The following is a 13,983-nucleotide window of genomic DNA, read 5'->3' as shown; positions in this document are numbered from 1 at the left end:
GGCGTTAACGTGGCCATTTTAACTTAATGCTCTACACCGAGTTATCAGTGCTTTAGCTTTAGTCAGGACTTTGTACGTGTTAACCGTGTAACTCTGTCATTGAAATTTTAGGGAAAATGGAGGATTTACAACGTTAAGCTTGGACCGAGGGGGTAAAGTATGGGAGCACATCTAGAGAACGGGTGTGGGCGTCAGACACTTCTGGTCTGAAATCTGGCTCTGCCGCTTTCTAGCTGAGGGACCTTGGGCAGTAGGTCTACAGGCTGCATGTGTATTTTATCATTTGCTCAGTGGGACCACTATGTCTAGTTTTCAGCCAGGGTTAGAAATAGTGTGCGGACAGCACTTAGTACAATACCTGGCACTCAGCAGTTGCTCAGTTAATGTGAGTGTTGTTGTTGTTATTATTACCATTCCTTCTTTCGTCCCTTCTGCTCAAGGGAGAAGTTGAGAGGAATCTTCCTCAACGGTGCTTCCTTCTTTACCTTCAGCTTTTCTGGAAAAGTCCTGGATTGGCCTGATTGTGATTCTCAGCAGATAATGAGTGAGTGAGCAGGTAGTGGGCGCTGCTTGAAGCCAGCACAGCCTCCGTACCCAAGACTGTGGATTCCTGAGGCCGGGCTCTGTCCTCGGGGGCTTCTCTCCGTTGGGCCCCGAACACTGGGCTGCAGTGCAGCCCCTGGGCCACTTTCAGAGAGCGTTGTGGCATCTGCCGTGGCCGAGGCTGGTGCTTCCTTTCCTTGGGAAGTCGCGAGAGCTTTGTTGGCCAACCGCAGTACCGAGGGGCTAAATTTCTTGAGATTTAGTATTGAGTCGTTGTCGTGTGTGTTTTCACAACTGCTGTTTTCTGGGTTTTCTAATGTCTCTCTGAAGCACCTCTGAGTTAACCTGTGCAAGTGTGGGAAGGCATTAAATACCTGTAGGTAGCTTTACAGGAGTCAGAACCCAGACAGAGTCGCTCAGCTGCCTGCACCCAATGGTTCCCTATCAGAACCAGAACCAGAACCAGAGTCGAGGCCTCCTGACTCACAGACAAATATTTTACTTTTCATGTTGCTGGACTTAGAAAATGTCATGATACCAAATTTAGCACGACAAACTATTTATCTAGTTGCTTTTCTTAGATTAGAACATAAACTTGTCTTGGGTTTTGGCCGCTGCAGACATTTTGATTTCTCCCTGTTCGGCAGCCTCTGGATCTCTTCCCCCGGATGCCTGGCCGTGACCCTCAGCCTACTTTACACGGGTTAGAGGACTCGTCTTCAGCCCAGGCAAAACCGGTGGTCAGTGCCGTTCATTTCCCTTTCTTTCATTAAAAGGTAACCCTACACTACACTTCGGACTCCCTGTCCTACAGAGCAGCTTTTCTTTTCCAGATAGTCAGAGATGATTCTAGAATCCCAAAATGTTCAGTAGTCCAGTATGCAACCTGCAGGGTGGAAAGTAAAGACTTCTGTTCTATTTAGATTGAAATTAGAAGGTGGTGCAATGGAGAATGGCTGTGATGGATGGGGGAAGGACCCAGCCGTACTTGTGTCCTGTTTCAGGCCTGGCAGTGCCGTGGAGGGGCCCCGTGTTTTCACTGAGGCTTTTCAGCCTCGGCCTAGAAAAGCTGATGAAAGCTTTTTTCCCCTCAATCTAACCTCAGCAGAGCAGGGATGGGAATGAAAAGGCTATTAAACTGGGGCACAGCCTTCTCCATTGAGTCTGTAAGATTCTTCAGGATGGACAAAGACTCCATCCTATTCAGCCTTTTGTTCTTCCCAGAACCTAACACCGTGCTACACAAAGGCATTTTGTTGAGTGGAATTGGATGTTTACTGTTCTTTCTTTTGGTTCTGAGAATCCTGAACGTCTCCTCGTGCCAACATTCGGGTTCCCGTAGCCCATTCCCAGGCCTTTTGTCTTTGGGTTTATCTCAAAGAACAATGTTCCCATAGTGGTTTGTGAATATAGTTTTACAATATAATTTTCTCTTAAATCATTCTGTTTTTAAAAAATAATTAATTAATTAATTAATTTTTGGCTGTGTTGGGTCTTTGTTGCTGTGCGCGGGCTTTCTCTAGTTGTGGCGAGCGGGGGCTACTCTTCGTTGTGGTGCATGGGCTTCTCATTGCGGTGGCTTCTCTTGTTGTGGAGCACGGGCTCTAGGCATGCGGGCTCAGTAGTTGTGGGTCACGGGCTCTAGAGCGCAGGCTCAGTAGTTGTGGCGCACGGGCTTAGTTGCTCCGCAGCATGTGGGATCTTCCCAGACCAGGGCTCGAATCCGTGTCCCCTGCACTGGCAGGCGGATTCTTAACCACTGCGCCACCAGGGAGGTCCCAGCATTCTGTTTTCAAATACTAATTTCATGTATAAAGTTGCTTAAAATAATTGTTAACTGGTTATCCTAAACATGTTAATTTTGGGTAACAGAACTAGAATGACCTCATAGGCATTCACCAGGGTCCACAGCCTCGGTGACCTGTGAGCTTGGCCTTTGGAGCTGGATAGACCTTAGCTCCAAGCTGAGCCTTCCCATGTACTGCTTGTGTGACCTGGGAAGATTTGTTGGGTCTCTAAACATAGCAGTGAAATGAGGAATATGTGAGGACCTAACTCATGGGGTTATTGTGGGGATTAACTGAGGTCAGATATGCAGTGACAGCACAGTGCATGGCAGAGAGTAAGTTCTCCAAAAATGTTTAATTGTTGTTTTTATTATTATTATTTTGGTAACTTTTACATAAGGCAACTGACGGCTGGGATTGGCCTGACCCATGCCATGTTGGTAGTATTTTGAACACCTCCATTCGATTCCCTTCAGAATTCCAAAGCTCTTCCCAGAATTTCTGCTGGTTCCCTCGGATGTTTGCATTTTCACAGTCTCCTCTAGCATAATCTGCTCCCACTGAATTAGTTCAGGTTATAGATTGTTTCACCATCCGTTTAGGCATCTCTGGTCCATGACTCAGCTGTGTTGTATTAAACCCGCCTCTTACTTAATTACACAGCCCTTGTCCAACCCATCAAGGCAGTATGGTATACAACCTACCCTCCTGAAGATTTGGGGCAAAGGAAAGGTTCAGTAAAGCAAAGGCAGAGATTAGATTTTTCCTCCCCATCCCTGGGTTTCTTTCCCCTGGCACTTTGCCACATAATCAAAAAATGCTTAAAATAAGGTATACATATTTTCTAAAATACACCAAAAGATTCACAGTGCTTGTGGTTTTTAAAAAAAATTATTTTATTTATTTATTTTTGGCTGAGTTGGGTCTTCGTTGTGGTGAGTGGGCTTCTCATTGCGGTGGCTTCTCTTTTTGCAGAGCAGGGGCTCTAGGCGTGTGGGCTTCAGGTGCTGTGGCACGTGGGCTCAGTAGTTGCGGCTCACGGGCTCTAGAGTGCAGGCTCAGTAGTTGTGGCCCATGGGCTTAGCTGCTCCGCGGCATGTGGGATCTTCCTGGACCAGGGATCGAACCCGTGTCCCCTGCATTGGCAGGCGGATTCTTAACCACTGCGCCCAGGGAAGTCCCAGTGCTTGTGTTTCAATTATGGGACTAGGGTGATTTTCTTTCCTTCTTCTGTATTTCTGAATCTTTAAACATTGCATAAATAAGCATGTTTCTTAATTTTTAAAAAGACCAGTTTTAAAAGCTGGAGGAGAAGCTTTGTAGGACTGGGGAGACTTCAGTACAAGCAGGATAAACACATCCTTGCCCAGTGTTCCTCGTCTCCTTTTTCTAGTCCTTTAAAACGTGTTTCTCACGGTTTCCTCCGAATGGGAGTTATTTTATTTCCTGTGTGCATCACAGTGTGAGACGCCCCCTGGTTGGCAACGCTCGTAGGCTTCTTTGTCTTGACGTGCCTGTTGCTTCTGGAAAGCTCTTTGCATGCTTTGGTCTTTTGCTGCTCCGGGATGGAGTTCGAGTGGTCAGGTTCCCAGCTCTGGCTTCTGCCCTCACTTCCACAAAGAGTAGAATCTCCACTTTCTCAGCTCTGATGAGTTCACTCCTCCAGCCGTTGTGTTATGGCTTCTGACCCCAGGGCTCCCACGACCCCTTCTGCATCTTCCGTGTTGCTGAGTCCAACGGGCATTTTACAGTTCTTGCCTTACTTGATTTCTCAGCAGCATTCGGCATAAACATTCTCCTTTTAAACCACTCCCTCTGCACCCTCTCCCCTGACAGCACGCTCTCTGGATTTTCCTCCTAACTGGCCATTCCTCCAGGTTTGCTTTTCTGATTCCTCCTCTTCCCTCAGAGCTTTAAATGTTGGATGCCCTCAGATCTTTCCTCTTGTCACTCTGCATGCTCTCCCGAGGTAACCTCTTTCAGTTCCATGATTTCAAATATAATTTATATGCCAGTGACTAAAAACTTAACTGCATTTCAGCAAACCTAAGACATCAGTGACTGTAAGATGCACTGAGATTTTATTTACCACAGAGAAAGAAAAAAAAGTACTGCCAGTTAAATGCCACAGTGGCTTCTTACCACATTAATCATAAGATACATTCCATTTTTGGAAATGTCAGAAAGTGAAAAATGTACATTCAAGAGTTAATGATAATAGTGTAATATCTTTTGCATAGATGAATTGCCATTTATTTGCAGAGCACGAATGCCAAGTGTGTCTTAAGCGTGGTGTTCCCAGGAACATGCAAATGAATTGCAATAACTTTGTCTTAAGAAGCTGGTGGTTTCCTGGGCCTCCCTGATGGCGCAGTGGTTGAGAATCCACCTGCCAATGCAGGGGACACGGGTTCGAGCCCTGGTCTGGGAAGATCCCACATGCCACGGAGCAACTAAGCTCGTGCGCCACAACTCCTGAACCCGCGTGCCACAACTACAGAAGCCCGCGAGCCTAGCGCCTGTGCTCCACAACAAGAGAAGCCACCGCAGTGAGAAGCCCACACACCGCAACAAAGAGTAGCCCCACTCGCCACAACTAGAGAAAGCCTGTGAGCAGCAGCGAAGACCCAACGCAGCCAAAAATAAATAAATAAAATAAATTTATATAAAAAAAAAAGCTGGTGGTTTCCTAAGAGTCATTATCTCTCCAAGTATGAAAGAAGCCTTATTACCATATGGTTTATTACATGTGTAGATGAGGTAGAATTAAGTTAGCCCGACAGTGAAGCAGAGTTATGGAACCAATGGGTCTTCATGATGGCATCCAAACTCTTGAGATTTATTTCATTTTTTCTAGAATTGACTGACTCTAGCATCACAGTCAAGAATGTTCTGGCTGTCTTAGTGTAAACCACGTGGTGGTCCCTGCACAGTGCTCCCCATCTTCACAGAATTTCTCAGATAACGGGATTTTAATTTTTATTACTCGTTTCTTTTATTACATCACTGGGAAATCATGCTGTTGGTGTTTCCCTCATTGTTTTTTATTTTTTCCCTCCCTCTCCTTCAGCATTACTTTTGACAGCTGTGAGACCTGTGAGAACGATCGCCAGATCTTGAAATGTAATTTTCCTGCAGCAGCATCCAAAGTTAACAAAAAGACATGGAAAAATCTCATTAAGTGTTCTAACCTACCACCATCTGCAAACCTTGTTCTTTTCCACTGAGGTTTTCTAAAAATAATCTAAGTGGTATAGCTTTCTTCACTTCTATAGGGAGAATAATTCATACTAAATACTTTGGCTTCAAAATACTATCTTATGTTCAATGTGGTTACCCTAATAAAATTTTGTTTCATTGGTTCTAAGTGCAGAGAAAATTATTTACATTCTGCATTTAGATATTTTTAATTGCTATATCAACCCTGGACCTCTGGTTAATTTAGCTAGGCACATTTCAGCATGCAAATGAGTTTTTCCCCATAGAAATGTCCTAAAAATAATATATCCCCTTGCTTTTCTCCTCCCACAGTCTCTTCCATGATATCTTTCTCATAGTCACTTCAAAATAGAATGTTTAATGACAAACATTTAAATACCATAATCCGGTTGCATGGGAATTGAAAAATATTCTCTTTAAAAACTCTTGGGTCAAAGAAGAAATAAAAACTGCAGTTATAAACTATCTAGAAAGTAATAAGAATGATAATATTGCAAACAAAACTCTTAAGATGCAGCCAAAGATTTACCTGGAGGAAAATGATTGGACTTAAAGCTTGTTATTAATCAAAAAGAATGAAAATTGATGAGCTATTAACCCCAAGAATTTAAAAATGAGCAAAGAGGGACTTCCCTGGTGGTCCAGTGGTTAAGACTCCACGCTTCCATGGCAGGGGACGCAGGTTTGATCCCTGGTCGGAGAACTAAGATCCCACATGCCTCATGGCACAGCCAAAAAGAAAAAAAAAAATTATAAAAAAAATTAAAATGAACAAAGAAACAAAAACCACATGATATACTCAAGGAAAGCACGTTAAAACATTTATTAACAAACACAAGCAGAAAGTAACGATTGGAAAAGAGAAAAATTAAGTTGATAAATCCAAGACCTGTTACTTAGTAGAAAAACATATGCATATCTAATCACAAAGAAATAAGAACATAGTTCACAATATTAGGAATGAGAGAAGGGGTAAGGAGAGAGGGATTTACCCACAGACAAGAATTAAAAGATTGTAAAGAATTTGAAAATCGGCAATAAGAAGATAATTTGAAAAGAAAATAGATGTCAAAATGAGATTTAGTAAAAAATAGAAACATTGAACAGATCTATAATTGCACAAAAAATTGAATGAATTATTAAAGTATTGTTTCTATATAAAGAAGTGCCCATATTTGTTTCAAATACTAAATAATTTGTATGTTGAAAGCTTCCTAATTAATTTATGTAATTTTAACTGTGATGATTTCTTAAAAGCATAGATGCAAAGAAACCAAAAAGGAAAACAAGAATAAAACAATTATAGCAGATAAAATATAAGGAATATTGAAACATTAACACACCGATTCCAAGTTGGTCATATACCAAGATCCAAGCCTTCTTTAAGGATTAAGAAATCTGTTACTATTATTAATAGCACAGGACTAAAATAAAAAAGTAAATATTCATCCAAATATATATTTAAAAGGCATGATGTTCATTCCTCATTTTCAAAAATCAAAACTCTTATTAAACTAGGAGTAGGTCACTTCCACTACGTGAGTTTTAAAAAATCAACATCAGACTCAAGGGTAAAATATAGGAAGTGTTCCCATTAAAAACAGATGTGCACATGAAAAGATGTTAACCATTAACCATTAGGGAAATGCAACTAAAAGTCACAAGATACTATCTCATACCTACTAGGATGGCTATGATCAAAAAAAAGAAATTATTTAACAAGTGTTAGCAAAGACATGGAGAAATTAGAACCCTTATAGATTGGTGGTGGGAATGTAAAATGGTACAGCCACTTTGGATTTGGAAAATAGTCTGGGAGTTCCTCAAAAGGTTAAACAAAGAGTTACATATGAACTGGCACAATTCCACTCCTAGGTATATATACACCCAACGTATGTCGTCATAAAAACTTGTATGAGAAAAAATTTGTATAAGAATGTTCATAGCAGCATTATTAATAATAACCAGGGCTTCCCTGGTGGCGCAGTGGTTGACAATCTGCCTGCCACTGCAGGGGACATGGGTTCGAGCCCTGGTCTGGGAAGATCCCACATGCCGTGGAGCAACTAGGCCCGTGAGCCACAACTACTGAGCCTGCGCGTCTGGAGCCTGTGCTCCGCAACAAGAGAGGCCGCGACAGTGAGAGGCCCGCGCACCACGATGAAGAGTGGCCCCCGCTTGCTGCAGCCAGAGAAAGCCCTCGCACAGAAACGAAGACCCAACACAGCCAAAAATAAATAAATAAATAAATAATTAAAAATAATAATAATAATAACCGAAAGGTAGAAACAACCCTAATGTCCATCAACTGACAAGTAGATAAATAAAAATGTGGTATATCCATATAATGGAATATTTTTGACAGTAAAAATAAATGAAGTACTGACACATTCTACAAATGGATGAACTTTGATTGAAACATGGATTGAAAACATGATGCTAAGTGAAATAAACCAGTCACAAAGTACAACAGACTGTACGATTCAGTTCATATGAAATGTCCAGAATAGGCAAATCCATAGAGACAGAAAGTAGATTGATGGTTGCCTAGTGCTGAGGCAGTTAGTGGGGAAAGAGGGCTGACTGCTACTGGGAACAGGGTTTCCTTCTCGGGTGATGAAAATGCTTTAACATTGACCATAGTAGTGGTTGCACAATGATGATCTACACAATGCTGTGAATATACTAAAAAGCGTTGAGTCGTATACTCTTAATGGATGAATTGTATGGTATCTGAATTCTGTCTCAATAAAACTGTTATTAAACCAATGAAAAGCAACACAAGAGTGTTGTTACCACTGTTATTTACTGTTATTCTGCAGGTTCTAGTGAATGCCATTAAACAAGGGGAATGAAGATATAAATATTGGAAAGGAAGAGATAAATTATTACAGAAAATATTCCTGTCTACTCAGAACATCCAAGAGACTTTAGTGAAAAAATTATTAGAACTAGTAAAAGAGTTTGGTAAAGAGGCAGTTATAAAACATACAAATAAAAATTAAGCCATAGGCTACTATCCTTACTATATAAACAGTTTTCATGAATGCATAAGAAATGATGACCACCTGGTATGAAAGTAAACCAATGATGTGAGGACTGTTTATGAAAGAGACAGACTGATGAATAACCATGTGAAAGAATGTGGAGCACTGTAGTAACAAAAGAAGTATTTTTTAAAACCGTAAGCTGGTAGGTTAAGAACACTGCTGTTGAATAACCATTCTTGATACACATAGACATTCACAAGGCCTCAGGAATGATGCAGCATAAATTGTATGCCCCCCAAATATAGTAAATACCTAATTCTTTATTTGCCTAATTAGATCCCTGGAAATTGGGAAGAAGTGGGACAAGACCCTCAAGTACTGTTCCCAGAAGGCTGGTTTGGTTCTAAGGGCTCAGAGGAAACTGAGGCAGTGGAATGTGTGGAGTGATGTTTGCCCTTGGAGTTGTCCTGACGATCCTGAGGGGTGTCCATTCAGTCAGCTGTCCCCGCAGGGCTTCCTGGAGCGGTTGAGAAGCCTTGGGCTCTCCAACTGCATCAGCACAACAGCTTCTATGTTAGACTAAAGAATGGAGCACATAGGATTCACTCGTCTCTCAGCTGCCTCATGGAAGCAAGTCACCATCCTGATTTGAGGGATGAGGGTTGAGCCAGTGTCTTTTTGTAGACGGTTGATCCTTGGCAGTAGTAAGTAGCATTGCTAAGCACTGCCATCCTTACTAGAATGTTCATCGAGTGTTTGGGGTGGCTCTGCCTTATTGGAGTCGTCCTTGCTGCTTTTTTCGTTTGCCTGGTAGAAACTGTCTTGTCATTTCCTTTACATTTCATATTGAAATGATCCCGATGCACATATTCTTAAAATTACTCTACATTTCAGAGATGTATGCTTGATAAAAGTTGTTTCCAGAAGTCTCCTGTAGCAGTTTGAATTTTAGCTCAGGGGTGAGAATTCTATTTATTAGAAAGATTTTATTATAAATATTAGCATCTTAATTTGGTAGATTTTCTTGGTAAGCATGCAGAACATCTTCTGATACTTTTTGCTCCTACTAGTTTATATGGAAGCAGATAACCTTGGGGCCATTTCTACAACTGAGAAACACATAGGAAAATACATTATTTTTTTAATAGAATGTGATTCATATATAGTTAATGTGTAAACTCAACTTTCATGCGTATGCTTCCTGCCTTAAAATTACATAATTACAGTGAAGTAAAAATGTTGACCTATTTAAAACACAGAAAGGGTATTCTTAAAGAATAGGATCTATACATGGGGAGGGGGAAGGGTAAGCTGGGACGAAGTGAGAGAGTGGCATGGACATATATACACTACCAAATGTAGAATAGATAGCTAGTGGGAAGCAGCCGCATAGCACAGGGAGATCAGCTCGGTGCTTTGTGACCACCTAGAGGGGTGGGATAGGGAGGGGGGGAGAGAGATGCAAGAGGGAGGGGATATGGGGATATATGTATATATATATAGCTGATTCAGTTTGTTAAACAACACAAACTAACACAACATTGTAAAGCAATTATACTCCAATAAAGATCTTAAAAAAAAATAGGGTCTATAACTCTTTTGTGGTACATTTAAGGTTATATTTAAGGAATTGGTGAATTTTTATCTTTTGATATACAGAATCATTGTGAGATCTAATTAAGAGGGCAAGTTTTGGTTTTTATTATTGGGAGAATTTTCAAAATCATATTTGGATTAAGCTCGAGATTACTTACTGATTGTTTTTTGTGAATAGCTTTTTTGCTCTACTATAACCCTGTCACATTGATTTCTCTAGGTTGAAAATGTCCGCTTGGTAGATGGAATATCTTCTAAAAAGGCAGCCCTTGGTACTTTGTATTTGACGGCTACTCATGTCATATTTGTGGAAAATGCACCTGACACAAGGAAAGAAACATGGGTATGCATTCCTTATTGTTGGCTCTATGTGTTTTCCATTGTTTTAAGTAACAAGTTTTGACCCTCTATTTTTTTGTTTGTCCTCAGGGTGAGGAGGGTGGGATTTGGCGTTTGGGTGTTCAGAGGACTCTTTTTGGAACGTGGGTTTTTCCTTTTTTCTGTAAAGGGTCACATCCACTTGATCTATTTACTCATTTTAAGCACTAATTATTTGAACATCATCAAAGATAGACATAGAAATAGCCAGAGCTATAAGTGCTGCGTGTCACAGCTGTCAAGTAGAGATTCAGTAATGTTAGTGTACCAGATACAGCATCTACACAGTGCTTTACTTGCAATCCACTTTATTTGTAGCTTCCTGTAATGCAGGCCATGTAGTCATTTTATTATGTTGTCTGCAGTTTTCTCATAATTTAAAAAAGAAAAAAAAATCAAGGGAACAGTCCCATCATCAGGTATTTCTGCTACATAATAATGAGACCATTAGATAGTTCTTATTTTATATAGCCACCCAACCATGACATTATGACCAGAACCAGAGTCCCTGAGTGGTAGATTTTGCCTTTTCTGTAGTCTGTAGACTTTATCTTTTCAGCAGAAGGTGACAGGCACTACTTAGTGGAGAGGAATTTAAAGAATGAAGTGTTGCCACTGAGGGCTGAGCAGAGAGAGACCCTCCTGAAACCGCCAGAGCACTTCAGCATGATTTCCTTTCAAATAAATCTCTTCTGCAGCCTGCCTGACCACCAAGAGCTTCGAGAACAACAATCTCACGTTGCTGTTGAACTTGAGAGCATTCCATGTGGGATTAAGGAGCAGGGTGGCACCTCCCAGCGGAGCTGTCTCTAACTTTTGTTGATTGCAAGGCTTATTTTACTAACTTCTCATGACCTTATTTAATTTTAGCTACTCAGTGCATTTCAACATTTGACGGCCCAAATGTTCCCTTACCTGGACCTGTGCAGAATTGTATGCCGAATAGTTTGCTTCATATAATTAGCTTGGATATCAGAAAGCTTGGCATTGAAAAATAAAATGATAAATTCAGACAGTTGGCTCTTACCCCAAACACGTAGGTTCTTGTCACCTGAGTGCAAGCCAGCTGAAGGTCAGGGAGTGTTTCTTGTCTATGCGTGTGGCTCAGAGATCTGTGTTACTTTTTGTCCTGTGTATCTGTTATTTGTGCTTAGTTTACCCACATTAACTTTTGGTGGTAGATTCTTCACAGTCAGATTTCCACCATCGAGAAACAGGCGACAACGGCTACCGGGTGTCCTCTGCTCGTTCGCTGCAAGAACTTTCAGCTCTTACAGCTCGTCATCCCTCAGGAAAGGGACTGCCATGACGTTTACATCTCTCTCCTCCGCCTTGCAAGGCCAGGTAGGGCAGAGCGGCTCGGCATTCAGCGTGGGACCCACTCTTAAGACATTCACAGATTGTGTTGAAGAAATATGGAGAATACTTCATAATTACAGTACTTTAGGAATTATCCCAGCCTTCAGATGAGGCCAAGAAATCTGACTGATAGAGTTCCTTGTCTTTTGAGGGGGGGGCCTCTGTCTGAGTTACTTACTCTATGAGCTTCTTTCATTATTCGTAGTTTTTATCTTGGAGGGGGTTATAGTTGTGCTTCACTTTCGGGGTGAAATCATCCCAAAGTATGCCCTTCTGATACTGTGGTGGTCAAGCCACCTTGACTGAGCCCTAAGACAAAACCCACAAATTGTTTTGTGTGGAAAACATTGATATCAAACAGGTCTAGTGCAGTTTTCCCTATTTGGGGGCTTTTAAGGTTTGGTTTCTGTTGCTTTTTGACAGTAATATGTATTTCCCAAGGTTGGCATAACTAGACCTTTGTTAGCATCAGTGAATGTTTGGGGTATGTATATGTTGATTCTCCTAAACAAAACCTCCTTAAGTGTTGTGGGAAGAATGGCTGATTTGAAAAATACATGCTATCAGTTACTCTCTGGTTACATATCCCTCATCTTAGGGTCTTTAGAATTATAGCTTATTATGCTTTAAGTCTAAGAAATTTATAGCTTACTATGCTATAAATGTATGAAAATCTACACAGGTGTTTTCTTGTCTATGTGGCTTGTGTGAACTGTGGGGTTCCTTTGTTCAGTGTCTTGGAAGTATACAGTGAAAGGAGGTCATTTGTGTAACAGTAACATCCATGGTAGTGTTTACCCAGAAGTCATTAATAAGGGAGATAGGACATGCGCTTATAGTTACTTTACTAAATGCTTTTTGATTCAGGACAAGAAGTTTGATTGTAAGCTCTTCAAAGCATTTGGTTGGGTCCTCAGATTCTTATGATACGACTGTATTGTCTGTTGAGAGCTAAGAGCTGAAGTTACGTGATGGGAACGTCAGAATCTGATCATTTTGTCTTGACTTTGCTCCCCTTTCACGTCAGCCCGTTGAGGCTTTTTCATCTCAGTGTGTTGAAAAGAACTGCCGAGTTAGCCAGAAAAGCAGTTGAACTTTTTGGAGGGCGCACTATAATTGGAACAGAAGTTCTGGGAAGATGTACGTGAGGTTGCATGCAGCAGAGAATGCGAGGGGAATTGCGCGCCAGCAGTTTCTGTGTCACTGATTAATGGATGCACCGGATGATAAATGTGCTCTGACCGGATTAATGGGAATTAGGAATAGCCCAGAGAACTGGGAAAGGGCTGAGGCACTGGAAGAGCAGATCACAGTGGCGGTGAGGGCTCTGGCCCCAGATGACAGTGAATGCCCAGATTCACATTGCGAGGGTCCCCAGGGAGGAACATCACTGTGTTCCCCTGCTTTTAAAAATATACACTTTTTCTTAAAGATGAAGTTTTGGGAGTTCAGTATTAGCTGTAGCCAGAGACCAAAGAAAGAAATTATAGTCATTAATTGAATTAAAGCCATTACCGTAGACGATTTTTTAAAAAGCCACCAGCATCGTGAAACATTGGAATTAGAAATGCCGGTTTATGTAAAACATAGTACTTTAATGAGTATGGGAAGAGGAAATAGAATCCAAGCAGCTTCACAGTTTAATGCTAAAGGCAGTGCTAAAATTAGGGCATATTACAGCCTGTCACCTTGGAAGCAGGGTGTTGAATCTGGGTGGAGGTGAGGCAAGGTGGAGGGAGTTTCCACCAGGGGTGGGGTGGCTTCTCAGACCATCCCAGGACCTTTTACAAATTACACCTTTGCACTTCTCAAGGTATTTCAGAAGAGGGGTGTGTGTGTGTGTGTGTGTGTGTGTGTGTGTGTGTGTGTGTTTGGTGGGGAAATGACTTTGAATTCCAGCAACACAATATCCATCTCTGGGGTTATTGTGGTTGGTCACCAACACAAATCATGTGTTTTCACCTCCCCTTATGGGCACAGCTAAGGTCCTATAGAGGACACTTTTTTTTTTTTAACAAAAGAAGAAATGTTTGGGACTCCATTTCAGTCAAGGCCTATGAGGGAGATAGCTTCAAAGTTCTTGAGAGTCTGTCTTCACTGAATTACGATTT

General features: G+C 41.4%; 1 protein-coding gene across 2 annotated transcripts in view; it reads left to right on the top strand.

Annotated features, from left to right (window-relative positions):
* Positions 1-13,983, top strand: part of MTMR7 (myotubularin related protein 7) — a 95,420-nt gene that overhangs the window by 26,253 nt on the left and 55,184 nt on the right. The window contains exons 2-3 of one of the 2 annotated variants that reach the window (XM_007174021.3): positions 10,356-10,478; positions 11,695-11,857. In XM_007174021.3, the coding sequence (XP_007174083.1) occupies positions 10,356-10,478; positions 11,695-11,857 (286 nt within the window). Of the gene's footprint in view, positions 1-10,355; positions 10,479-11,694; positions 11,858-13,983 lie in introns of those variants that run through there. The other variant, XM_007174022.2, reaches the window with a different exon arrangement.

Source organism: Balaenoptera acutorostrata, chromosome 21, assembly GCF_949987535.1.
Source record: "Balaenoptera acutorostrata chromosome 21, mBalAcu1.1, whole genome shotgun sequence".
NCBI lineage: Eukaryota > Metazoa > Chordata > Mammalia > Artiodactyla > Balaenopteridae > Balaenoptera > Balaenoptera acutorostrata.
Note: the sequence above shows the minus strand (reverse complement) of the source record. Positions and strands in the feature narration are given on the sequence as shown.